Below are 26,155 nucleotides of genomic sequence, written 5' to 3' on the forward strand. Positions count from 1 at the left end.
TTTTAGGGATTTTGCAAGTATCGTGCTGTGCACAACTTCTTCTTCTTGTTTGTTGGGTGGTCGCTTGAGTACCCTTATTGTCGGGTTTTGTGTGTGTGTGTGTGTGTATGTGTGTGTGTGTGTGTGTGTGTGTGTGTGTGTGTGTGTGTGTGTGTGTGTGTGTGTGTGTGTGTGTGTGTGTGTGTGTGTGTGTGTGTGTGTGTGTGTGTGTGTGTGTGTCTCTCTGTTTGTTTCTTTGTGTGCAGGATATCTCAAAACGTGGACGGATCCAGATGGAATTTTGTGGACAGGTTCAGTGCGTGACAAGGATGAACTGATTAGATTTTGGTGAAGATCCGGATACAGATCTGATAATTTTTTTCAGTTATTCTTCACCATTGAGAGATGGGGCTAAAAACGATGTCGGACTGTATAGCATGATATTTCAAAAATGTACTTGGCCTGATATGTTGGTGGAGGTATGCGCTCCACCGGGTGTCCAAGTTTTGTCATTGCAAGGACCGATTGAGCTTCTCGACATACCTTAACATGGCGTGCGTTTAAAACATTGGAATTCTTCAGGATAATTTGTCATTGATGAGTAATTTAATCAACTCAGGAGATCATGACGATCATTTTGGTGTGTCACACGCCACATCAGAAAGCTCCAATGGAGAGACACACACACACACACACACACACACACACACACACACACACACACACACACACACACACACACACACACACACACACACACACACACACACACACACACGCCCATTTATAGTAGATTATATTAATTGAATTAAAGAATATATTGTTACGAATTTGGGAATTCGATTGCACACAACATTCAGGTTCCTTTAGTCAGTTATGTCGATAAGTGCTTGTTCCCTGGATAGCTCCCCTTCCATTGTTTAATGGGCAGAAATCTATTAAGTGTGCTGCAGTTCAATTTTAATAGTTAGGGAGCGATCATAACACAATGGAGATGCTCCTCCTTCTCTTCTGCGAAGAGGAAGAAGAGCCCTCCCGTCCCGTGATTCATGACGTGAACAACTCCCTCCCACCCGTGGTTGAGCGGGTGATGGAGCACGAGGGCATGAGTCACGCCAGGAGCGGGGAGGGGGCCGATAAGAATAAAGAAGAGATCCTCTGCTTTGTTCGGGCCAGCTTTCAGTCGAGCTTCAGTTTCTGCTTGAGGCTTTTCGTAAGCTTTTTTCTGTGCTTTGCTCGGGTTGGTTCTGGGGTCTTGTTGGGGGGGGGGATCCTTGGTTCTTGTTAGAGAGTTGTTCATCGGAGGAGTTGGTTCGGGTTGTCGTGGTTCTTCTTCTTCGGACTGGTGGTCGAGGAGTGTCGGCCTGTTTCAAGGGTGCTCCTGCTGGTTCGAGCCGGTTGCTCTGCTTCGTGGCCTGGTTCGGCTGGCTCTTCTTGGCTCATGGAGCTCTTTGTTCTCCGGCTCGGTTCCCAGCTTAGTGCGACTCCTTGGCCTCATCTTGGAGGTGGTTCTTTGAGATAGCGAAGGATCAGCTCCTCATCTCACCAGCACATGTTCGGAAGTGCGAGCATTCGCTGGAGCTCGGGAAGGATCGCGGCCCACGGTGATTGGATCCAGCTCGCTCTTGCTGGAGCCCGGGTCCGAACAACTTGAAGACCACACGAGGTGGAGAGGTTCGAGATAGGTTCTGGGTCTCAGCTCATCTGTCCTCTGAGTTCAAGTCCTTAGTAAAGGCATCAGCCACCATTTCGTGTGTGTGTGTGTGTGTGTGTGTGTGTGTGTGTGTGTGTGTGTGTGTGTGTGTGTGTGTGTGTCCGTGTCCGTGTCCGTGTCCGTGTCCGTGTCCGTGTCCGTGTCCGTGTCCGTGTCCGTGTCCGTGTCCGTGTCCGTGTCCGCGTCCGCGTCCCCGTCCGTCCGTGGGCCCGTCTTACAAGTTGGAAACTGTTAAGTGCTTTGTGTGCTGGAAATGAATGCATTGCATTTCGTATAGTTCTGCTCTTACGTGCTTCCCTCGTTCCCCATTATAAATAATAAATACCCCAATTGTTAAAGGTTTTCAGCTCGTCGCGTCGATTCTTTCATTGACTGAGCATTTCTTGTGTTGGGAGTTGGAAAGCCGTTGGTTTGCCGTAAAAGGGGGACATTCGGACCGACGGTTCTCGGCGATTAAGCCGCTCGGAATCGCGCACGAGACAGGCTCGCCTCAGTGGTTTGTTCCGTACGAGTTCCGTAGAGGAGTGGAATACCCCGGTAGTTGGATCGCGTGGGTATTTAGGTAAATTGAAGATTGGCAATCGACCCAACCCCACGTGGTCTGCCCATTGGCGTATTTCGGTTCTTGCACAAGGACCCGTCGGCCTCGGAGTTATCCGGGCAGCGATCTATATTCCGGGCGATCGGTTGGGCCGACTCGACTTGCGGCTCCGTCAGAGCGGTCGGCTCGCGGCCGTCCCCCGGCACCGTAACAATATGAACATTGCTTTGTGATCTCAGACCTTCCAGGGCCCCATGGTTGTGAACAAACTCATCTTTGATGCTGAAGACCATTTGTGTGCTTTGTTACAAAATTGGTTACTCGGTACCTGTAAACATTTGTCACAGTTGTGTTTCGATGTCCAGTTGTAATGCAGAGTGTTGTTTTGTCATTAAATCGTGCAAAGATAAGCATCAAAAAAAATTATATTGTTTTTTTTCTTCATTTATTTTCATTTAATCAATTTGAACTGGCCCAAACACATCTTGAAATGGTCATTTTGTCCAATGACAGGTTCAAAACAAAAATCCCACTGTTTGTGTGTACGACTGTACGTGCATGCGCTTTTCGTGTTTTCAGTGAATTTCACCGTTGGACCACAGTCCTTCAAGTTTGGGAAAATAGTATCTCCTTTAAATATCATAGTTGGTGGAGTTAGATATTGTAGCCAATCAAAATTTCCCACTCTTACCCATTGGGAAGTTGATGGGGCAAACTGGTTTCTATCGGTTATTGTTATACGAGCAGGGATACCTGGCGTTGCCCGGTGCTGTTCTAACCCTGTTTGCATTTTGAAGAAATCCACATTTCAAACCTCGCCTCCAAAGCCAGTCGCCGACTGGGAATCCTCCGTCGTGCAAAGTCCTTCCTTGGCCCACCTGAGCTCCTGCCCACTTACAAAGCTTTTGTCCGCAGCCTGATGTCGTACTGCTCTCCCCTCTGGGCTGGTGCTCCTGCCTCCCACCTTTTTCGGTATGTTGCTGTACCACCTTCATGCTGTAGAAACCAAGGCATTTCGGATCATTGGCATCTCCCGAAATGAGGCTGAGTCTTTGGGCCTCTCATTCTCTCACCGCAGGTTGGTCGGTGGTCTTTCTGTCTTCTACCGTTTCCTCTCCAGCCTCGCCCCCCCCTGCTCTCTCTGCGATTTGTCCCCACCACATTTCCGCACGGTGCCCAAGGTCCGCCAACAACCCCCTTCTGGTAAAACTACCAAAATCACGAATCACTGCTCACCTTCCCTCTTTCATTCCTCTTTTTTCCTATCTTTGGAATAAACTCCCTCATTCTATTCATTCCCATTCTTCCCTCCAGGCCTTCAAAACAGCTATTCACCACCACCTCTTAACACCCCCATCCAAATCCTCGACCTTTTCTACCCCCGATAATCCACCCAAGCCCACCTCCTTCAAATTCCCTGCTTTCCTTCCTGAAAGTCCCTGTAATGTCCATCTTCTATTCCCCATGTTCCCCATCCCATCCCTCTCCATTCCACAGATCTCCTCATGTCTCTGTTCCCCACTGTTTTGTCCTTCACACTCCCTCCCCTCTTGTCTCATGCCCCCCCTTGATGTGCGTTGTGTGTTAGCTCTCATACAAGCCTTGACAAGGAATACAAAAAAAAAAATCAATTTTTTTTTTTTTTGTGGAGTCTTAAAACACTTCCTTACACCCACGAAGGAATGGGATTGGAGATCATTTTAATATTACCTTTCACAGAACTACAATGATTTCGGAACTATAAAGCGATTAAAACATGTATGCATCACCAACTTTTCTCTTTTTTTTGCCTAAAAAACTCCCTGACATTCACTGATGAACCTCTTAATGTTTGACGAAGATCTGTTTGGCCATTCCTGAGAAAAATGGCAGCACACACAAACATCTTTCTTGTATGTATATCTGCGAATGTCAGGGCATTGTTTTAATGGGAAAAAGCGGGAGAGGTTCCCGACGGTTTGTGATTCACAAGGGAAAATCAAAACCGCGAATGTTGAAGCAGGTCACATTTTATGAACCGCGAATATTCGTAGTCCATGAATCGCAGAACCGTGAATGTCGGGGTCCGCCAGTACTAAATTTGTGTCTTTTGATTCCTTTCAACTCTTGCTCTTCCTGCTTTGAAACTGATAGTTGCTCTCAATTCCAATGATTATCCCCACGCTTTTTGGAAAAAAAAAAACGGGAAGATATTGTCATCTGATCCGTCCGTTCATCACGCGATCTCCTCCGAAATAGTTGGGCAGAAATTCTCGAAACTTGGTAATGATCACTACATGGCATGAAGGTGCAAGAGCCATATCATTTTTGGCTCTGCCCCCCTGGGGTTGGGTCAAAAGGTCAAGTACAAAAAAATGCAATTATGGCCACATTTAAAAAAACTCTTTGAATGAAACTTTGTGATTGCAGTCAACATTGGGGGTGCATGAAATGTGTAACTTTTATTTTATTTTTTCAATTTGACCCCCGGTTCATAACCCAGGGGTGGAGACTTCGGTTCACATGGGTCAAAACAGAAATTTTTTAATCTCAAAATTTGATATTGGGTTATTCCTGGTGGAACGTTTTGCCATCTTTCAACTTTCCTTGAGGTCGGAAGCATGGTCGGAACTTTCATGTTTTTCTCTGTAACCGCTTGTCGGATTGAGACAAAATGTTCACCATTTGTGCGACTACTCATGTAGAATGTTTTAATGATAATTATGTCATAGTTCACGTGGTATGACAGGCATATTGGAAAAACTGAAAAACTTTGGACCTCTATCTCTGAAACCGCACCAAGGAAGAAATTGAAACTTGGCACGTAGCAAATACTCCTCATGGGGAATGAGTTTTTTTTTTTTTTTGCAGTGATGTCATAAGCAAAGATCGTAAAGCGGAGCAAGATAGCCCACTCGTGCGAAACAGTGAAGTATCCAATGGACGCCCTCGGCGGCCATTTTAGCAAGCAGGCAGAGCGAGCTTGTGCTAGCCAACAACCCGAAATTATTACCACCAGAATGGCTTGTGAACACGAGTAATAATAATTATTATTTTGTTTCTGGTGTTCTTAATTTCTTGCCTGGGGCAGGGTACATTAAGATGCATTCTCATGAATTTGCACTTTTTTAAAGTCAAAGCTTACTGCAAATATATTTCAGTTCTGACCATCATCATGTTTTTGTATAGTACAACCCATAAATCCATAAACATGGATTTCACTCTACCAGAATCCCTTTAACCCCTTTGAGCTTCATATACATGTCCTAATATATCCAGTGTAAATGATTGGAAGGAGTGATTAATATCTCGTAATGCTTGCTCAGATAAGTTCTTTCATACTCTGTGATCTGCATTATTTGAACTACAGCCTGCATTTATCTATATTTGATCGACATGCAAATGTATGGGTACGACAGTTCTTGTTTAATGAATATCATTAATCTGATTTAATGGTTTCATGATATTTGCATGTAATAACATATATTGCAGACCTTTCTAGAATCTCATGTTCATTCAAGCACATGGCTCTGTCGCAAAATGAAGGAAAACAAACAGATCATTCATTTTTGCTGTCATGATGCATTACATTCAAGTACATTGTTGGGAACGGATTTAAAATTGTACAAGACATTGAAATCTATATGAACACTGGAATGTTTAAATACATGGACACCTGCACATCTAATATTTTGATCTAATACTGACTTAATGTAGTGCAAATAATTGAAAATAATTTATCTTTTCATTAATTGTCAGGAGATGATGCAATGTTCAGCATGGGTACTGTAAGTTTCATTTCCACCTGTAAAATGTGTGAAAAATCATTGCAGGTAAGCATTTAAAAGTACATTTGCCAATGACACATAACTTTTCTTTTTTTTTCTCGTGAAGTAAATCCATATGCATGAATGAAGACACTGGAAAATGCAGACTTGTATCGGAAAAGAAAGAAATACTGTACTTGGAATACAAAGGCATTTGTAAATATATTGTAAGGTTATGAAGTTTAAATAGAAATTCTTCCATATTTACGTGTACAGCAATCATTTTGACGAGCCGAAACCCCGTCACAAACGGATTCCGTTCATTCAACCACCCTCACCAGCTCACCCACACTCGAGGGACATGGACTGGACAGGGCGTGCTTGTCCCCGCATACTCATCCCCTGCCCCTGCCCCATTCCCCCCCCCGCCTTCAACTTGCTTAACCCCGCCCAAAAATGTAATTACCCCGGCCCCACCTCTTCACTCCCCACCCCGCTTGCCCCCGCCCCCTGTCCACCCCCTCACACTCAACCCCGCCTAATTCACCCCAGCCCCTGCCCCATTCCCCCCATCTCCCGCTTTCAATTTGCTTACCTTGCCCCCCGCCTCCTCACTCCCTGCCCCCGTCTCTTCATCTCCTGCCCCGCCTCTTCACTCCCTGCCCCCGTCTCAACGAAGTGTTTATTCTGCTTCAGAGTTGAAGGTTAACTATTGCCACTATGTGCGATGCACTCTTACAGGTACGAAGTGTCTTTCAGTCCAGGTCGCAAGACCAAGAAAAACGTGACGCGACCACGAGGAGCACAAAATTGGTCCTTCAGTATTAATATATAGAAGATACAATGTTTATTGTTACATTTTTTTGTGTCAAATTCACATTCTGAGGTAGTCAGCATGTGCAGAAGAGGGTTTTACATTGCAGACGCTATTTTCGATGAGTGGAATTACACCGCTCAGCGGTAACGGTCTGTTGACGACAGACGTAATGACGTCAGCGAATGACCGATGATGCCATAACATCCTGACGCCTCTCAGCGGTGACGTCACACGTCGCCATGTAAACGAATGTAAAACGAAAAGTGTTTATTCTGCTTCAGAGTTGAAGTTTGACGATTGCCACTATGTGCGATACACTCTTACAGGTACGAAGTCTCTTTCAGTCCAGGTCACAGTACCGAGAAAAACATGTCGCGACCGCAAGGAGGAGCACAAAATTGGTCCTTCAGTATTAATATATAGATATTGTAACAGGTGCGTGCGTGCGTGTGGGGGGTTTGACCCTTGCCTCCCCTCCCCGGATTTCTCCCCATGTCTAAATAGTTGCTTCGAAGGATACTTTCTTGGAAGGTGATATTTATTATACAGATTGTGTTGCATGACTTCTTTTGTTGATGATCATGATATAAATATATATATCTCCAGGTAAGAATAATATACTTTCTGCGTGTGTCTGGGCTTTGATTTTTATCCTCTCCTCTCTCAATTCGCCTTTTCTTTTTTTTATCTGTTAGCTTCTCTTCTTCTCTATTTCTCCATCCTAATTTCTTTCTTTCTCTCCCTTTCTTCTATCTCATCTCTTCTTATTTTGTGTAATTTCACTTGTGATAAAAAGAAACTGTCTTGTACATGGCTAGTGTATCATCGCCTGACTCTTTCCCGCCCCTCTCCTGCCTCCTACTCCGCGGTTAATACAGCGGTCAAACGACAACGAAGAAAGCAGCTTGCTTGCTAAAATGGCCGCCCTACAGCTCCGTTGCGTACTTCACCGAATTGAACGCGATTGCGCACGAGTGAGCTACCTTGCTGTGCTTTACGATCTTTGGTCATAAGTGCCTTCGTTATGACGTCATAATTGCATACGTAGAACGCCACAGCCGATCAGTATGAAAATTTTTGACGGTCATCAAGGGATAAAATAGTCCACAGAAAAAAAAATTCATGACTTCTTCGGTAACGTGATTCAGCAGCCATGTTGTTTAAAAAAAACCTTCAAAAATCCTCTTCTCTGAAGTGGCTGAACGGATCGAGGCGAAACTTTACACGAATGACCGCGTGTCCATGAAGAACAAAAGGGTCACACATATATGACGTCATGGGTCACATGGCTTGGTAGCCATATTGGATTTACTCGAAAAACTAAAAATCCACCACTCAAAAGAAGTCATGGCGAGGGTTTGCAATCTCTCATTGCTCATTTTTTTTTTTTTTAATGTGTTGAACAAACTTTAGTACATCATGGGTGGTGAATATGGTGGTCAAGTTTCATCGGAATTATATGTGTAGTTTTGGAGAAGAAGGCAAATACATATTTTGGTGGGCAATCCCCTTGGAGCAGATTTTTGTCATGACATGAACAAACTTTGGTACGTCATGTGTGATGAAGGTGGTCGTGATGTTTCATCGGAATTGTGTGTATCGTTTGAGAAGAAAGCAAATGCCTCTTTGTGGAGGGAAACCCATTCCCACCCCCCCCCCCACTGTAAACTCCCTCTTTTGACCCCTTCAGATCCTGTTTTTTATGCCAACACACACACACACACACACCACACACCACACACCACACACCACACACCACACACCACACACCACACACCACACACCACACACCACACACCACACACCACACACCACACACCACACACCACACACCACACACCACACACCACACACCACACACCACACACCACACACCACACACCACACACCACACACCACACACCACACACCACACACCACACACCACACACACACGCTTGGCTGACATCGGTAATTTTTCGGGTATCTGCAGGTTGGAGTCAGTTTGGTTACCGACTCCAGTACGTACTGCATACAAGCCAAAAACCTTGAGTAGCTTTCTCTAAAAAAACGTCACATTAATTTCGATGTTTCAAGGATATAATCACAAACATAATTCTTTATAAACAGCTGCGTGTGACTGGTGGAAAAAAAAATTGGCTCTGTAATTCAGAAAACACGTTAATACTGCAAATGGCCTGAAAACCCGGTGTTGTCAAATGTATTTTGCTTTGAAACTCACAGAGAAACATGTAACCTTTGTAAAGCAAATCCGAAAACCAAATGCTTTAGAAACAGGTGCGAGGACAAAGGAAAACCTGATGGAACCTCCACAAGATACAAGATGAAACTTTGCCACGACGTCATCCAAAACAGGCATGGCATGTCCACACACCCGCAGAGAGTCCGTACAGATCCAAATCTATCCAATGTACCACGTCCGTGTGTGCTGTATGTGTACCTCTCTACCTTGTAGTAACTGTCGACTGTACATCCTGATCAGGACACGAACTGTACTGTGCGGCTCAGTAAGTGGCTTAAGCACTAAAGTACTCCGACGGAACGCCTGGCTTGGCAAGTGATTACCAATTGCCCTCGATACAACTCTGCACCTGGAAACGCCTGTGCTATGTCCGAATTGGACAAATAAACACTTTTTTTGGGGGAGTCAGAACTGCTGATGCTTTCAAATCTGGAGCTTACATCCAGGCCAAAAAACATGGTGGCTTCAGACCCCAGCGAAGAAACTCCTCAAGACCCCAAACAGCGAGGTGGCCGAGGATCGCATGATGAAGGATATAATTCAATAAGGCCGTTAATTATCTTCAAAAGGGGTGTTTTGATTCAGCAAAACACACAATTTTCTCTCTTGTACTTCCTTGGAGGTTTCTTGGTATGCATGCAAAGTTTCAGGCTGCTAGGTTTCATGGTTTTGGAGTTATGGAGGAGACACGCACATGCATTGCCTTTTACTTGTATAGATGATAAATCGCCCACTTCTGCGATGCCCAAAGCCTGGTCTTGGCTGCACTGTTAAAGTGTCTGGCTTCAGATTTAAGGGTCCTGCGTTTCAACCCCATTTGTGCCGTTAATAATCACAGCAACTGGGTTGACTTTGCCTGTCATCATTCTGAGGTTGGCAAAATGAGTACCGCCTCACTGGAAAGAATGAACCATTTGAGTATCCTGCGTCGGAGTGGCGAATAGTCCAACATTGCGCCTGTTAGCCAAGGACATGTACTGCAACGGTTTTTCCTGTTGCACGTCGACATTTGTTGGCAGCACATTTAATGTTGCAACATCAGGATAGGATTGTACGAGGTGTGTTCAAAAAGTATCCAACCTTAATTTTTAGTGCGTAAACAAATGAAGCTCGGGAGGCATGGTTTGGTGCACGTATGTAGGCGATCCTAATCTGTATGCGTGAATATTTTCCTGCCTGCAGAAGCTGTCAGTCGCCGACAGACCGTCGATGAGTGAGGAAGTGTAAGTGAGTGCTGTCGGATTTTCGTTTTTGACAAAATGACGGAAAAACTTGAACAACGCTACTGCATCAAATTTTGTGTAAAGCTTGGCGATTCCCAAGTGGAAACTATCCGCAAGATTCAACAGGCCTTCGGGAACGAAGCAATGGACACCACACAGATAAAAGAGTGGTACAACCGCCTCAAAGATGGTCGCACATCAGTGGAAAGTGAAGCACATTCTGGTAGGCCCTCAACATCCCGAAATGAGATCGTCATTGACCAAGTGAGGACCCTGCTGATGCAGGATCATCGAATCACGATCAGAGAACTTGCAGACGAGGCGGGCGTCAGCATTGGATCCATTCATTCCATTGTGACTGAGGATTGGGCCTTAAGGAGAATCTCAGCGAAATTCGTGCCAAAGCTGCGAATGATCGAGCAGAAGCAACTCCGTTTGGAGATCGCACAGGACATGCTGGAGACTGTGAACAGCGATCTCAACTTCTTCAACACAGTGATCACTGGCGATGAAACCACAGTGATCCGTCATTTTGTCAAAAACGAAAATCGGACGGCGCTCACTTACACTTCCTCACTCATCGGCGGTCTGTCGGCGACTGACAGCTTCTGCAGGCGGGAAAATATTCACGCATACGGATTAGGATCGCCAACATACGTGCACCAAATCACGTCTCCCTAGCTTTATTTGTTTACGCACGAAAAATTAAGGTTGGATACTTTTTGAGCACACCTCGTACTCTGCAAAAACTGTCTGACATAAATGCTGTGCTCACGGTTGTATTGTTAGAAAAATAAATTTGAGTAAAAAGAATCGGAGCGGTCGGCGGTGAGCTCGTATTGGGCCGTGGGAGGTGGGATATTGGGATCAGTGATAACACTTGACGATCATCTTTTCACCTCCACCACCGAAGATTGATTTAGTTTATGTTTTCACCTCTCTCTCTCTCTGTCTGTCTGTCTGTCTGTGAACAGGATATCTCAAAAAGTTATGGATAGATTCGGACGAAACTTGGTGGACAGGTTGGTTCGGTGTGCAACAAGGACGAATTGATTTGATTTTGGTGAAGATGGAAGATCCGAATCTGGATCCGGATACTTGAATTTTCCAAGTGAATCTTCACCATTGAGAGATGGGCCCAAAAGCGATATATAGCACGACATCTCAAAGTTGTGGATGAGTTATGACGAAACTTGGTTGTTGAGTTGGGTAGGTGACGAGAACAAGCCGATTCAATTTTAGTTCAGGTCTGAATCCAGATCCAGTCTATCAGTGGGATACAACATGTAAACTGTTCAACCTGGCGGAGGTATGCGCTCTACCAAGTGCCCTTCTAGTTTTGTTTGTTTCCTGAATAATCCTCGGCACTACTTTGATGGTGAAATTTTAGATTTAAATATTTTGTGGTTCTTTCCAGTTTGTTGCTTTGTTGAAGAATGGCATCAACTTGAGACATAATATTGTTTCCACTGAAAATGAACATGCACCAGGTTACCTGTTTTGGCATGGTTTGTACCTCGGATGACGCATCTTTGAAAGGATTGACGTGGTTACTGATTTGTGAAGACATTTTCAATGACAACAAACTCGTATATTTTGGAGTTTGCCAAAACAATGTAGTCGTCGTTCTCGTGCTCTCCTTCAGGAGCAATCGCTCCCTCTGTCTCCCATTTCCTGATTCTGACTTCATTATACCTCGAGGCAATTCGGAAGGTTCTTTGTTCAGGTCTGTACAGCAACATAAATGTAAGACCAAAAAAAACTAAATAACTGCCAAAATTTTAACCACTGTAATTGCCATTTTAATGAAATATTTGCTGACTGCCGGCTAAAGCAAAGTAAAGCAGATGTTTCGTGCATGAGCCCTTCATCCGAGCAAGACAGATCTCTAATGGAGCTCACGGCCAAAACATCAACATTGCTCTGCTTCTCATGGCAGATGGTCGACTTTGTCCACAAATGTCCATGGTTATGCCTGCCTTTGTGAAGTGTCTGTTTAACTTTCACACTCATTGCACACATTCCAGGCATCGTGAAAATAGCTCATGTTAATCCAGTCCTGACTTCTCTGCATGTAAGGATCACATAGTTTGAAGTTTAATATTTACTTACCTTCAGGTCATTTGGACATTTGATTAACAAATTCACTGAATGCTTGCGATGTTTCCTGGCCTCCTCGATCTTAAAGTGAGCTCGGTACTATTTTTCTACAGGAGTGTCGGCACAAAATGACAGCTTTGCAGACTGACAGAATGAGGAGAAAAGGCAGACAAAAACACACCCAGGCACAATGAAAACTGGAACGGCACTCGGGAGAGCGCATACCTCCTCCAGGCTGAACAGTTTACGTTGTGCATCCCATTGATAGCCCAGATCTGGATCCGGACCTCAACCAAAATCGAATCGGCTTGTTCTTGTCACCTACCCGACTCATCCACCTAGTTTTGTAATTCATCCAAAACTTTTTGAGATGTCGTGCTGTATATCGTTTTTGCCTCTTTCTCTCGATGGTGAAGAATCGCTTCGAAAATGATGGTATCGGGATCCAGATGTGGATATTCACCAAAATCAAATATATCTGTCCTTGTAACACACCCAACCTGCCCACCAAATTTCGTCTGAATCCGTCCACAACTTTTTGAGATCTTACACACAGACAGGAGTGAAAACATAACCTCCACGCAAACTTCGGTGGTGGGTGTAATAAGTAAAATGGAAGAAGAAAGTCAAAAATAGCAGATGCAAAGATGGGGGTGGATATGGTGGCAGAAGTGATCTTGCTGATGGTTGGGGGGGGGGGGTGTCCTAAATGTATCAAAACCAGATCACTCTAACGCAGTCATTTCATTGGTTTCGACAAACTTGAAGGTTGGGATCATGTTGGTCCCATGCGGGTTAATTGAGGGGGAAAAAAATTCAGCTTTTATATCTTTTGTGATTTCAGGGAGAAATTCAGAATATGGGTAAGGGTAATCTATTTGGTATTTTACCACTTTTAATTGGTCACCAACAAACTTTTCAAGGATAGTCTCAGCCACATGGCGAGTTGAATGGGTACTTGTTGGCATCATGTGACCAAACATTTGATTTTTGGCATTATCTGTGTGCAAAACTTTCAAATGCTTTCGCCCAAGCATAATGAGCCGAACAGATGATAAACCACAAATGGGAAGGACTTGGGCGTAGAAGCTGGAATTCAGGAGCGCACTGGACAGGATGATGGGAATGGTTGAGCTGGAGGTGATGCTTTGCATTGCAGGAGACTTTAACGTACATGTGGGAGAAGCGGAGCCGGGTGAAGAGGAATGTGTTGGTAAATTTGGTTGGGGAATGAGGAATTGAGAGGGTCAAGAGCTGGTGGTGAGGAATAGGCTAGCCAGAGCTGGTTCATTCTTTCAAAAATGGGAAAGCCACAAGATTGCCTGTAGGAGTGGACAACAGAGAACAGAACTGGATTTGGTGATGGGAAGGAAGTGACAGTTGTGGAGCGTTAATAATTGTAAGGCAGTGGTGGGAGAGCATATTACCACCCAGCAAAAGCCTGTGGTGTTTGTGGTATTGATGGAAGGAAGGAGAGAGACTAAGAGCAGGGGTCAGAATATCATTAGGTGGGGGAAGTATTGGGGAAATGTAGCACAAGGAGAGGTTGTGGGCTCGGTGTGAGCAACTTCGCGAAGAAGCGGAAGGTTTGGAGGAGGAGTGGAAGAAGTACGGAGAGGCGTTTTGGGGAATTGCAGAAGTTTTGTGTGGGAGAACGTCAGGAAAGGATGCATCATCCAGGGATAGAAACCAAATGTGGTGGATGGAGGAGGTAGCAAAGGCAGTTTGTGAAAAGGAGAGGTTTGGAAGAGGATAGAAAAGATCAAGGATAGAGAGAGCCAACCGGATGCAGGGTTGATGCACCTGCATGGGCAGAATAGGAAGGCAGCAAGGGGAGTTGTGGATGAGGTGAGGAATGATTTGGAGATGGAGGTGTACAACAAGTTGGAAGAGGATTGTGGGAAGAAGATGGTTTATAAACTACCTCATGACAGGGATGGGGATAGTCAGGACGTGCAGGGGTGGTGGTGATAAAGGATGGGGGCACTCGGCTAGTGACAGAGAGGGGGCAGTATTGAAGGTGTGGAAATGATATTTTGTGTAGCTGGAGCAAGCTGCCTTGTTATGAAGAGGGGAAAGTGGATTTGGTGGAAATAATGGAGGAGGAAGTGCAGATGGCATTGAGAAGGATGAAGAAGGGAAGAGTGCCAGGCATTGATGAAGTGTGTACAGAGATGATAATTGTAGCAGGAGAAGTTGTTGTTGGGTGTACAAAGAGGTTGTTGAATGTATGTATGAAAGAGGGTTCAGTCCCTGAGGAGTGGAGGACAGGGTTAATTGTGCTGATATGGAAGGGGAAGGGTGATGTTCAAGACCCGGGGAAGTACGGGGGCATTACGCTCCTAAGTCTTGAAGATTGAAGAAGAGCAGCAGGAGTTTAGAAAAGGTAGGATGACGACAGATGAGATGTTCATGCTGAGACAGTTGGTGGAGAAGAGGTTGGAGGTGCAAGATGAAATGCCATTGAGATTTGTGGACCCGGAGAAGGTCAACAACACTGTCCCGAGAGAGATGGTGATGGCGAGACTGAGATGGTTGGGAGTGCTGGAAGCAGAAGCGAGGTTTGTGGAAGAGTTGTACAAGGGAACCAAGGGAGAGTTTTTGTTGGGCGTCATGGCAGACAGAAGATATCGAGGAAATTGAAAGTGAAGGTTCTGATGTCATGTGCAACATTGGCCTACCTTTATGGTCCAGAGATGGTGGCACTAACAAAGATACTGTTACGAATCTGGAACCCATCGCACACAATAGCCAGGGTCCCTATAGAACAGTTATATCGGTAAATGTGTGTTTAGAGTTAGGGCCCCCTACCTGTGTCTAACGGGAATTACATGTGTGCGCTGCGGAGATTCGTTTACAACAACACGCCTTCACCTCGCTTCCTCACACCAACACCATTGTCTACGTGCATTCGACCACGTACGTGGGCAGAGTTTCCTCGGCCATCAGAGCTCCGACTCCTCCCCAGAGAGATGTAATGTTCCCCGCGACCAATGAGAGGCGAGACGTCTCAGACATCGACTTTCTCACGAACCCCGGGCCAATGGGAGGCGAGACGTCTCAGACGGCAAACTTTCCCACAGCCTCTCGACCAATGGGGAGTGTGAGACGTCTCGGACACCGACGTTCCCACGAACCCTGGACCAATGGGAGGCGAGACGTCTCAGACGGTGATCCTTCCCACGACACCCCAGCCCGCAGGAGAAATGCAATATAAGGAACGCCAGGGCCTTGAAACAGTGTCAGGGTTGGGCGATCGGGTTTGAGGTGCCGGAGATCGACTCGTCTGATCTGGTCGGCTTGGCAGCGATCGGATTTGAGGTGCCGGAGATCGACTCGTCTGGTCTGGTCGGCTTGGCAGTGCTTGGGTCGTCTCTCATCTCGTCCACCTGGCGTCCAACGCTTTTTCTCTGTCCCTGGTGCTTGGAGTGGCATCGTGTTGGGGGTTCGAGTCCCGTCGAGCCGGATCGTCGAAGACCTCACAAGGTGAACAGTTCCAAGCGCAGGCTCTGGTCTCCAGCTCCCTTTCCTCGAGCTGGAAGACTTCAATAAAGACCATTGGGGTCAATTTCTGTGTGTGTGGGCCCGTCTATAAGTAGCAACTGTTTTGTGCTTTTTGCTTGTACCTGCATTTCTTATTATGCATTATGTACTGCATTTCTTATTGTCGGATAACTCTGCCCTTACGTGCTCCCCTCATTTCCATATTGTTTTATAAATTTCCCCATTTGTGAAATGTATCAGCTCGTTCGTGTCCTTTCCTCCATTGGTTTAACACTGTGCATGCTGAAAAATTAGCCAGGCTGTTGCCACTGTAAAGGGGACCTTTGGACCGACGGATCTCAGTGACCATCCGCTCGCGTCACACACGGTTCAAGTTCGCTAGCAGCTCGTTCCGTATGGGTGCCGTCGAGGGTGTCGAGACTCAGTAAATCGCCACGTGGATATCTAGGTATTTTGAAAATTGGCAAATCACCCTGTACCACGTGGTTGAAATATTGACGCTTCACGGTCCGATAAGGGACCCGTACTTTTCGGAGTTTTCCAAAGAAATACGATCTAAATTCCGGGTGATCGGCGGAGTCGACTCTTCGGCTCCATCTAGTGGTCGTGCTCGTCGCCGACGCCTGGCCTGCAACAATACAACAGCAGAGGCTGCAAGTTTGTGAGACCAACTGGGTCCAGAAGATTGCAGGAGTGAAGGAGATGGATATCAGGAGGATGGATGAACTGAGGGAGAAGATTGGTGTGCAGATGTTTGACGAGGAGATTTGGTGAAATGCCGGCTGAGGTGGGCTGGGCACTTGGTGCGGACAGGGGAAGAGAGAAAGGTGAGGAGTGTACACAGGTTGAGGGTGCAAGGTAAGAGGAAAAGAGGTGAACCATCGTTGAAATGGGAGGATTGTGAGAGGAGGGAGGATATCAGTAAGGTGGGAGTGGTTGGAGAGTGGAAAGAGTTGGCTGAGGACAGAGGGAAGTGGAGGAGTAGAATCTTGGTGCCATGAGACCTCACCCCTTATAAAGGGAAGATGAGGAGGACAATGAATGACTCTCCAAATGCTGTCTCCTATATTTTCAAAAATAGCAGTTACTGCCTCCCAAAATATTGCTTGGTGATTCATTCTTTATATGTGCATTCACCCAAAATGTTTCTCCGTTTTCTCTGCAGCCGCTCATCCAATTGACACAAAATTTTCATCATTGGTGCGACTACTCCTGTAGAATGTTTTAATGATAATTGTGATTCCATCGGTCATGTGGTGTGGTAGTCATATTGAAAAAGGAAAAACTTTCGACCACTGTATCCCCAAAACCGCTCCATGGAAAAAAAATTGAAACTTGCCATGTTAGTTACTCCCCATGGGAAATATGTGATTTTTGATGATGTCATAATTGCACACGTAGAACGCTTTATCTGACCAGAATGAACATTTTTGAGGGTCATCTTTGGCTAAATTGTATTGGGGGGGGGAGGAGGGGTGTGGAGGAGTTCATGACGTCATCGGTCACATGGTTTGGCAGCCATTTGGTTTTAACATAAAAACCTTCAAAAATCTTCTCCGAAACGGCTGAACAGATCGAGGTAAAACTTTCCAGATGTGATCACCTATCACTGAGGAGCAAAAAGTTCTCCACCTATGATGTCCTCGGTCACATGGTTTGGCAACTATGTTTTTATTATCTTGCCAAAACGAAGTTTTTGCAAGATATGTTAGTCAGCTTGTATGTTTATTATTTTTTTTTTCTGTAATCACGTATAAAAAATTCTGCAGAGCACAGTTATCATCGGAAATTTTTGTAACTTCGCATATCAGAGGCCTATAGAGGTCCCTTTCAGTGCACAAAATTTTGAAGGTCAAGGTCAAAAGTCAAGGTCACTTTGGCGCAAATCAGGGAAGTCGACGAAACCCTTATTTTTTGAGTAATTTTGATCGGATAGTCTTCAAACTTCATGGGAATATAGTTCATGGTCTGGCGCTCAGCTGATTAATTTTTGGTGGCGATTGGCCTTGACCTTCATGTGTTTTTTTTTTTGTTGTTGTTTTTTTTTTGGTCTGTAATCACGTATAAATTACTCTGCAGAGCACAGTTGTCATTGGAAATTTTTGTAACTTCGCATATCAGAGGCCTATAGAGGTCCATTTCAGCGCATAAAATTTTGAAGGTCAAGGTCAAAGGTCAAGGTCACTTTGTCGCAAATCAGGGGAGTCGACGAAACCCTTATTTTTTGAGTAATTTTGATCGGATCGTCTTCAAACTTCATGGGAATATAGTTCATGGTCTGTCGCTCAGCTGATTAATTTTTGGTGGCGATTGGCCTTGACCTTCATGGTTAGCGCCTGAGGTCAAACATATTTGAACCCAAGGTCAAATTTTCAAGTTTTAGGAACCATATTGTGTAGTACCTCAAATTGAACACCTCTGAGTGCTTTCTAGATATGTCAAGCTTGAGACATTATGACGTAATTTGGTGACGTTATGAGGCAAAAGCATATTTTTCATGGTTACTCTGTAGAACGATTCTCATCGGAATCTCTCGTAGGCAGATATTCCTCAAGGAGTCGCTCCTGGTGGATAGCAGCTCTGTTCACCTCAGTGTGACCTTAAAGAAGTCACACGTGGTCACCTTTTGGCAAGATACGGGTCACCCTGCGGTTGACATTGGTTTACTTATTTATTTATTTGAAGAATAAACCTTTAAAATCTTCTCCAGAACAGCTTGACAGATTGAGGCGAAACTCCACCCACATGTTCTCCAAGCCTTGGGGATACCAGGGTGTTCACAAATAATGAATAAGTCACATGGTCTGGCAGCCATATTAGATTGAACAAAAATCTTTAAAAATTAACTTTCTCTTGAACCGCTTCATCAATCGACATGAAACTTCACAATTATGATCCACTCGTCAGGGGGAATATATGTTTTAAATTTCAACCGAATCGGATGCATGTCTGGTGGCCACACTTATTTCATGTTTTGAATCTGGGTTCAGTGATTGAAATCAAACTTGGTGCAAGTATGCATAATGATGTAATAATATGGGCGGACGGATATCTGTTGACATCGTGACGTTGAAGAGTGCCGTTCTAGTTTTTTTATTTTAATTTGCTTCAATCGGTCTGGAAGAAAAAAGCTTGAAACAATGTTTTTAGATCAGCATGTAATATCCTTTTATCACAGGTCATCGGTGCATTCATCTCTTTGTAGATTTGTTGTTTTGTTTGTAAATAATAATAAAAAATGCTGATTTGCAAATGTTTTAACTGGTGTGGCTGAGAAATTCAAACATATTAGCAATAAACCATTTGGTCTGAATTTCACTGTTACGAATAACTCCTTTAATTCTCAACTTGCTTAGCTCATGTACATGTCTCTGTAGAGTTGATGCACGTGCTCACATCTGTGAATCCTTCTGCGCCCCATCAGGTGTATGGATCTGGATGTGACCTGGTCATTCTGGGAGGAAATTTTGAGAGAGTGCAGATAATTCCTGGTTCAGGGCATGGTAACCTGCTTGTTGAAAGTGTGGATTGCTCAGGACATCATGGGAAGGTTTGTGTCTCATGGTTTTTACTTTTGATTTCCTTTGTTTAGTGTGTTTGCCTTCATCCACTGCTTTGGAAATAGAAAATTCAAGGCTTTGTTATGACTTTTCCTAATTCCTCATGACATAAGGAACAAGGACATTTTAAAAACATATGTGTGAGGGTCTAGGCCAGTGGTTCTCAACCTGTGTGTTGCATGTAGTCCAATCAACATACCGCTCCTGCCCAAGTGACTTCCTATATAAAAAAAACAGAAGTGAGATGCTGTGAGGTTTTTTTTGTTTTTTTGTTTTTTTGTTTTTTTTTAACCTCCCCCCCCCCCCCCGAACCATAAATTGTGTGCTCACCAATTAGCATGCTCAAAAACGTCATATGCCACGTGCCTGAGAAATCAAAAGTCTTACATCTTGTACATTTTCAAATTGCATCATGAAATTGGTTGTTTATTATTTACAGGGTTTCAGGTATTACAGGGTATTGTTTTGTATTGTATTACTGGCATAACAGATGCAAAACATTTCAAAAATGGAGACACAGGAAGCAACTTGTGTGGGTGTGGCTGATATAATATTTCAAGAGCTACAGGTGTGGTGTACTATGGTAAATAGCTTGACAACCATGGTCTAAGCTCATGGAGGAGCTGTGCAATGAAAGGCAGCAGGTTTACAAACTACCAAAGGATATGGAGGGAGAGACGTACACAAGGAGGAGAGGACGAATGACCCCAAAACGAGTACCAATTGCCTGTCGATTGAGAGAATGGGAAAGAACAAGCGTGTTTAATAGAGATCATGGATGTGCACTGGTTTGCACATTTGAAAGGCTGAAGTGAGGAGGACGAGACAACAGACACAGAGAGGCTATTCAACAAGCGGGACAAATGATTTTGGTGTAATTTGAACCTCGATGTTGGTGTGTATTTGGTCTCCTTTCAGGTAAGCTTTAAAATCTTACTGTGGCAATTACTTGTCATCCCGACAGCAGAGATTTTTTTTTGAATGGTTGTGTTCATATTCGTTGACTCGATTTACCAAATGTTGCGATGTAAGCTTTCGGATGGGAATGCAAAGTCCATTACCCCATCGGGATTTGAGTTGCAGATGTTAAAGATCCCACAATACGGATCTAATCAGCTTGCTCCAAAAAGCCACCAAGTTTTGTCATAACCAGTGCACAGCTTTTTTGAAATATCATGCAACATGTATTTTTTTTTTGACCCCATCTCTCAATAGTGAAGAATCGCTTTAAAATTTGAGGATCTGGATCTTCACCAAAATTGATTCAATTCGTCATTGTCACACACCCAAGATGTCCATCAGGTTTCGTCTGAATCCGTTCATAACTTTTTGAGAAATCCTGCTCACAAACAGGGGTGAAAGCATAACCTCTGTACAACCTTTGGTGGTGGGTATAAAAATGTCTGGAGCTGTCCACAGTGAGGGTGTACAAGGTGCTGATGGTTCTGCCGTTGCCCTTCCTCATAGCCATTTTTGCTCCGACAGATGGTAAAGCCCAAAACATCAGCATATTATTCTAATCATTTTTACCTCGCACACATGAATTGAAGCAAAAAAGTGGGTTAATTATTTGGTTCATGTCTGTCCCTCTCGCCGACTGTCTTTCCACAAGCATTGGTTTATGATAAAGGAGCAACTCAATTTAAATTGATTGTTATATTTTGAAAACTAATTGGAACACGACTCGGATCCCAAACCTGCCATTTTACAGTACTTTTGATCTGAATACGTTCCGATCGCACATGCGCAGAGAGGAGTGAGATCATTTTTTTTATTTTACTCTGCATGTCTGCTCGTCAAAACAAAATGGAAAATCATTCCAAATAGGAAACTTGCTGTTTTTAAGGACGTCATAAAGGAAACAAACTGTCGTCGCCAAAAATATTGGCACCCTTGCACTTTTTTCAACTAATGCACAATTTCTTCGAGGAAATTGTTGAAATTCAAAAGCATTTTGGTGTCCCCAAATGTATTTCTTTGGTTTGCAGTGGAAGAAAACAAAAAAGCTGAAAAAAATTACATCTGAGCTTATTCCACACAAATTCTAAAATGGCCCGGCCAATATTATTGGCACCTTTTAGAAGTTGTTTAAATTGATTAGATTTCAAACAGGTGATTCTCCTTTACTTTGGAATTTAACTCACCTGTGGTGAGCTGCAAGTACCTGCAATATAAAAATCACTCATTTAACCAGTTTGAATGGAGAAAGGGAGTCATTCTGCTGTTTTGTGTCACTGTCTACTGCAATGAGTACGGAGAAAAGAAAACGAGAATTATCTGAGGAGAACATGCACAAGATTGTGGCCAGGCATGGACAATCTCAAGGCGATAACTGCATCTCCAGAGACATTGATGTTCCTGTGTCCACCATGTTATCGGGAAGTTAAAGGCCCATGGCATTGCAGCCAACCTCCCTGGACGTGGCCGCAAGAGAAAACTCGATGGAAGATTGCAGCGAAGGATTGTTCGAAAGGTTGGAGAAAGCACCTCGATCAACTACCAAACAGATTCAAGCTGTCCTTCAGGCACAAGGAACGGCAGTTTCAACTCTCACCATCCATCACCAACTCGATGAAAGGGGTTCTATGGAAGGAGACCCAGGAGGACCCCACTGCTGAAAGAGACATAAGAAAGCCTGACTGGAGTTTGCCAAAACACACCTGAACAAGGCAAAATCCTTCTGGGAGAATGTCCTGTGGACAGATGAGACCAAATTGGAGCTTTTTGGTGAAGCGGATCATCTCTATGTTTACAGAAAACAAAATGAAGCCTTCAAAGAAAAGAACACCTTCCCTGCAATCAAACATGGAGGAGGTTCAGTGATTGTTTGTGGTGCTGTGCTGTCTCTGGCACTGGGTGCCTTGAATGTGTGCATGGCATCATGAAATCAGGAGATTACCAAGGTATGTTGGAGCGCAACATTCAACCCAGTGTCAGAAAGCTGGGTTTCCGTGAATGTCATGGGTCTTGCAGCAGAACAATTACCCCAAACACATTTCAAAAAGCACCCAGGAATGGTTCAAGACAAAACACTGGCTTGTTCTGAAGTGGCCAGCAATGAGTCCAGATCTAAATCCCATTGAACCCCTGTGGGGAGATCTGAAAACAGCAGTTGGGAGAAGGTACCCTTCAAATCTGGGAGAACTGGAGCAGTTTGCACAAGAAGAATGGGACAAACTGCCAGTAGAGAAGTGGAGGAAGCTCATTCATGGCTAAAGGAAGTGTTTGACTGCAGTTATTTTGTCCAAAGACTGTGCTTCCAAATATTAAGTCGAGGGTGTCAATTTTGTCAATGCCATTTATTTTTATTTTCTGATTTAAAAGGATATATTAAGTTCTGAATCAAAAACAAAGGTTCTGTCACATTAACAGTGAAATAAAGAATTGTGGAGACAAAACACTTGTCAATTTCAAAATTTTTTTCGAGAAAATTGTGAGTGACTTGGAAAAAAGTGCAAGGGTGCCTATACTTTGGGCCACGACAGTACAAGCACGTATAATTGATGCAATATGTTTGATACGGTGGTGTCGTCACCACTCGGTCATTGGCAGTAAAACATCGGTAAACTTCAGGAATTAATTTTTTTTATGAACTTTAAGAGCATTATTTTATTGAACTTTAAGACTGTATACTAACATGGAATTAATTTTTTTTTAATGAACTTTAAGACATTGTGTACAAACATCAAAATAAATGCATGCAGTGTTAATTACCTCCACCACCGAAGGTGAAGGAGGTTATGTTTTCACCCCTTTCTGTCTGTTTGTCTGTTTGTGTGCAGGATATCTCAAAAAGTTATGGACACGTTGTGTGTGTGTGACGAGGAAGAACTGATTCAATTTTGGTGAAGATCTGGATCTGGATCTGATAATTTTTAAAGTAATTCTTCACCGTTGAGAGATAGGGCTAAACCGATATAGAGCACGATATCTCAAGCTGTGGACGGATTCGGATGAAACTTGGTGGACAGGTTGGGTGTGTGACGAGGTAGAATTTGTTTGATTTTGGTGAAGATCCAGATCTGACAACGATAATTTTTTAAGTGATTCTTCACCATTGAGAGGAGGGCTAAAAATTATATGTAACACGATATCTCAGAAACTTGGAGACCGATTCAGACGAAGCTTTGTGGACAGGTTGGGTGTGTCGCAAGGACGGATTGGTTTGATTTTGGTGAAGATCCAAATCCGGATCTGGATACGAGATTTATTTAATTTTTAAAGTGATTCTTCACCATTGAGAGATAGGGCCAAAAAGGATATAGTGTTACGGATTTGGAAGCCTCTTGCACACAGACAGTCAGCAGTCCCAAACTTTAGTTATTTCGTTAAGTATATGTGTATAGTTGGAATCCATCCCCTGTGTCTTACGGGAATTTCATGTGTGCGCTGCGAGTTATTTTGTCGTTAGTTTTTTTTTTATATCCCCCAACAACCCTCCAAAGGAGTCGATGGCAACAGCCCACCTCTGCTTTCGGCACTATTCGCATTCTTTTCGCGCTTGCGTGCCGAACACGTGCGTAGGCGGGGTTTCATCGGTCGCTGGCGTTCTGGTTTTCGCTCCAAAAAGGGCCTGGAGTCCCTCTTGTCCATTCAGCGAGGAGCGAGCGTTGGCCGACGCTCGCCAGCCAATGGGAAGCCAGAATGCCATATACTATTGCGCAGCCTCTTGGAGGGGCGGGCCTCTTTGGGGTGGGGGTGGGCGGAGACATCGACACGCCCTCCACCCAATGAAGGCAGGCTACCGAGACAACCGACGCCCCACCCCCCCCCCCCCCCCGGTCCAATGAGGGATGAGGTGACGTCGGAGGCGGTCCCTCTGGCCCCCGCGCGCAAGGTGGAGGGAGAGTGTTCGGCGTGTTCTGGCTGCGCTGGCGCTGGTCTGCTCTCGCCTGGCCGGTTGGTGATCCTTTCATCTGGTCTGGTTTTCTGGTCGTCCTCACAGCGCAGGGGTTCCTCTCGTCTCGTCCGCCTTCATGCTGGCTGGCGTCCATCGCATATCCCTCGCCCCTGGTGCTTGGTGCTGCGTCAAAGCTGTGGGTTCGAGTCCCACCGAACAAGACCGACCAAACCGCACAAGGCGGACAGGTGCACAGCTGGACTCTGACCCCCCAGCTGACCTATCCTCCTCGGCTGGAGGGTCCAATAAAGACCCGACGGGGTCCATTTCGTGCGTGTGCGTGTGCGTGTGCGTGTGCGTGTGCGTGTGCGTGCGCGTGCGCGTGCCCAGTCCTGTAAGTGGAAACTGTTAAGTGTTTGCTTGTACATTGACTGCATTTCTTTTAGTCGGTTTAACTCTGCTCCTTGTGCTCCTCTCCCCATTATAAATAAACCGTGTTAAATGTTCCAGTTTGTTGCCTGTCATTTCTTCCATTGACCCAGTATGGTTCGGGCTTGAGAAGTCGAAAGGCCGTTTGTGCTGTAGGTGTTTATTTTGTCCGGCATGGCTCTGGTAATTCCTGCTCGGTTATGCCGGACCCGAGTCGGTTCGGACAGTCGGCCGAGGGTTGGCTTCCCCGGTAGCTCGACGGCGTGAGTACTTGGGTAAATTGGAATAGACAAGTGGACCCGACCTCACCCCGTCAAAATATTGGCGACCACGGTCCTTTAAGTGACCCGTCAACTCCGGAGTTATCCGTGGTGACGACCTTTCAATTCCGGTGTTCGGTAGCAGATGGCCCAACTGCTCCGTCTGGCAGTCATCCTCATTACTGAACCCGGCACCACAACAATAGTACTGTATGGCATGATATTTCAAAAATGCATTGGGCCCGAAATGTTCTCATGGATCAGGCATTACATGGTGGAGGTATGCATTCTACCAAGTGCCCTTCAAGTTTTTTTTTGCGTACATAGTTGAGGCTTGTGGAAAAACTAGTACTGTTAATGGATCATGCCTCGATCAGGACAAAAGGAACAATGAAGATAAGGGGTGAAACACTGACAGAAAATTTGAAGGCCAAGATAGAGGCAGACTTGGACAAACAATGGGTGTTGGGAGGAACAGGGGGTAGGGCAGAATGCATTGGATTGGGGATTATCTGAGATGGTGGTGGACAGCTATCTTGAAGACCTGGAGGGAAGAATGAGATGGAAGATAATGTTGAAATTGGTTCCACAGGCAGGAAAATAACAGGAACTAATGAGTGTATGTGAGCAGTGATCCTGGACTTGGGTATTTTCACCAGGAGGAGGTTGATGGTGTGTGCCCTGCAGAATCCTAGGGGGTGGACAAAGCACAAAATTCTTCCATATTCAAAGATTAGACCATCGTCAACCCTGTCGGTATTCTTCCGGAATTGGGATTTGAAGTCGTAATTTTGTGCATGCCAGAAGCATGTCACAGCTTCACTCCATTTCTTATTTTGTTTTTTCGATCGAAACAAGTTTTAATGTTGGCTTTATTTTTCATTTCAGATTGCAGCATCTTACGGCAACACAGTCTGCATTTTTGACCCGTTCCCCAAATTTCACAGGAATCAAAAGTCGGTGAGTGTTGAAATACCTAACCATGAGGAAAAATACATTTGTTTTGCAGAAAGTTTGACTGTATACTTGTTGATATTTCTTATTGTGAAAACATAATGCAAATAAGAATACCTTTGGGGAAAAGGAGAGGATGGGAGAGAACTTTGAAGGTGATTGGAGATAACAATGTTCACAAGGTAGGTTTAAATCCAGAGTCTGGAATGACTATAATCTCGTATAACATATCGTTCTAATTTTGAC

At 44.6% G+C, this 26,155-nt stretch overlaps 1 protein-coding gene across 2 annotated transcripts in view; it reads left to right on the forward strand.

The window, feature by feature from the left end:
- LOC147030931 (dmX-like protein 2) overlaps positions 1-26,155 on the forward strand; it is a 504,858-nt gene that overhangs the window by 4,170 nt on the left and 474,533 nt on the right. For both annotated transcript variants that reach the window (XM_085875495.1, XM_085875494.1), the window contains exons 2-3: positions 19,291-19,416; positions 25,844-25,915. In XM_085875495.1, the coding sequence (XP_085731621.1) occupies positions 19,291-19,416; positions 25,844-25,915 (198 nt within the window). The remainder of the gene's footprint in view (positions 1-19,290; positions 19,417-25,843; positions 25,916-26,155) is intronic.

The sequence above is a fragment of the Eptatretus burgeri genome, chromosome 3 (genome assembly GCF_056783735.1).
Source record: "Eptatretus burgeri isolate ZD-2024b chromosome 3, Ebu_testis_v1, whole genome shotgun sequence".
Lineage (NCBI taxonomy): Eukaryota > Metazoa > Chordata > Myxini > Myxiniformes > Myxinidae > Eptatretus > Eptatretus burgeri.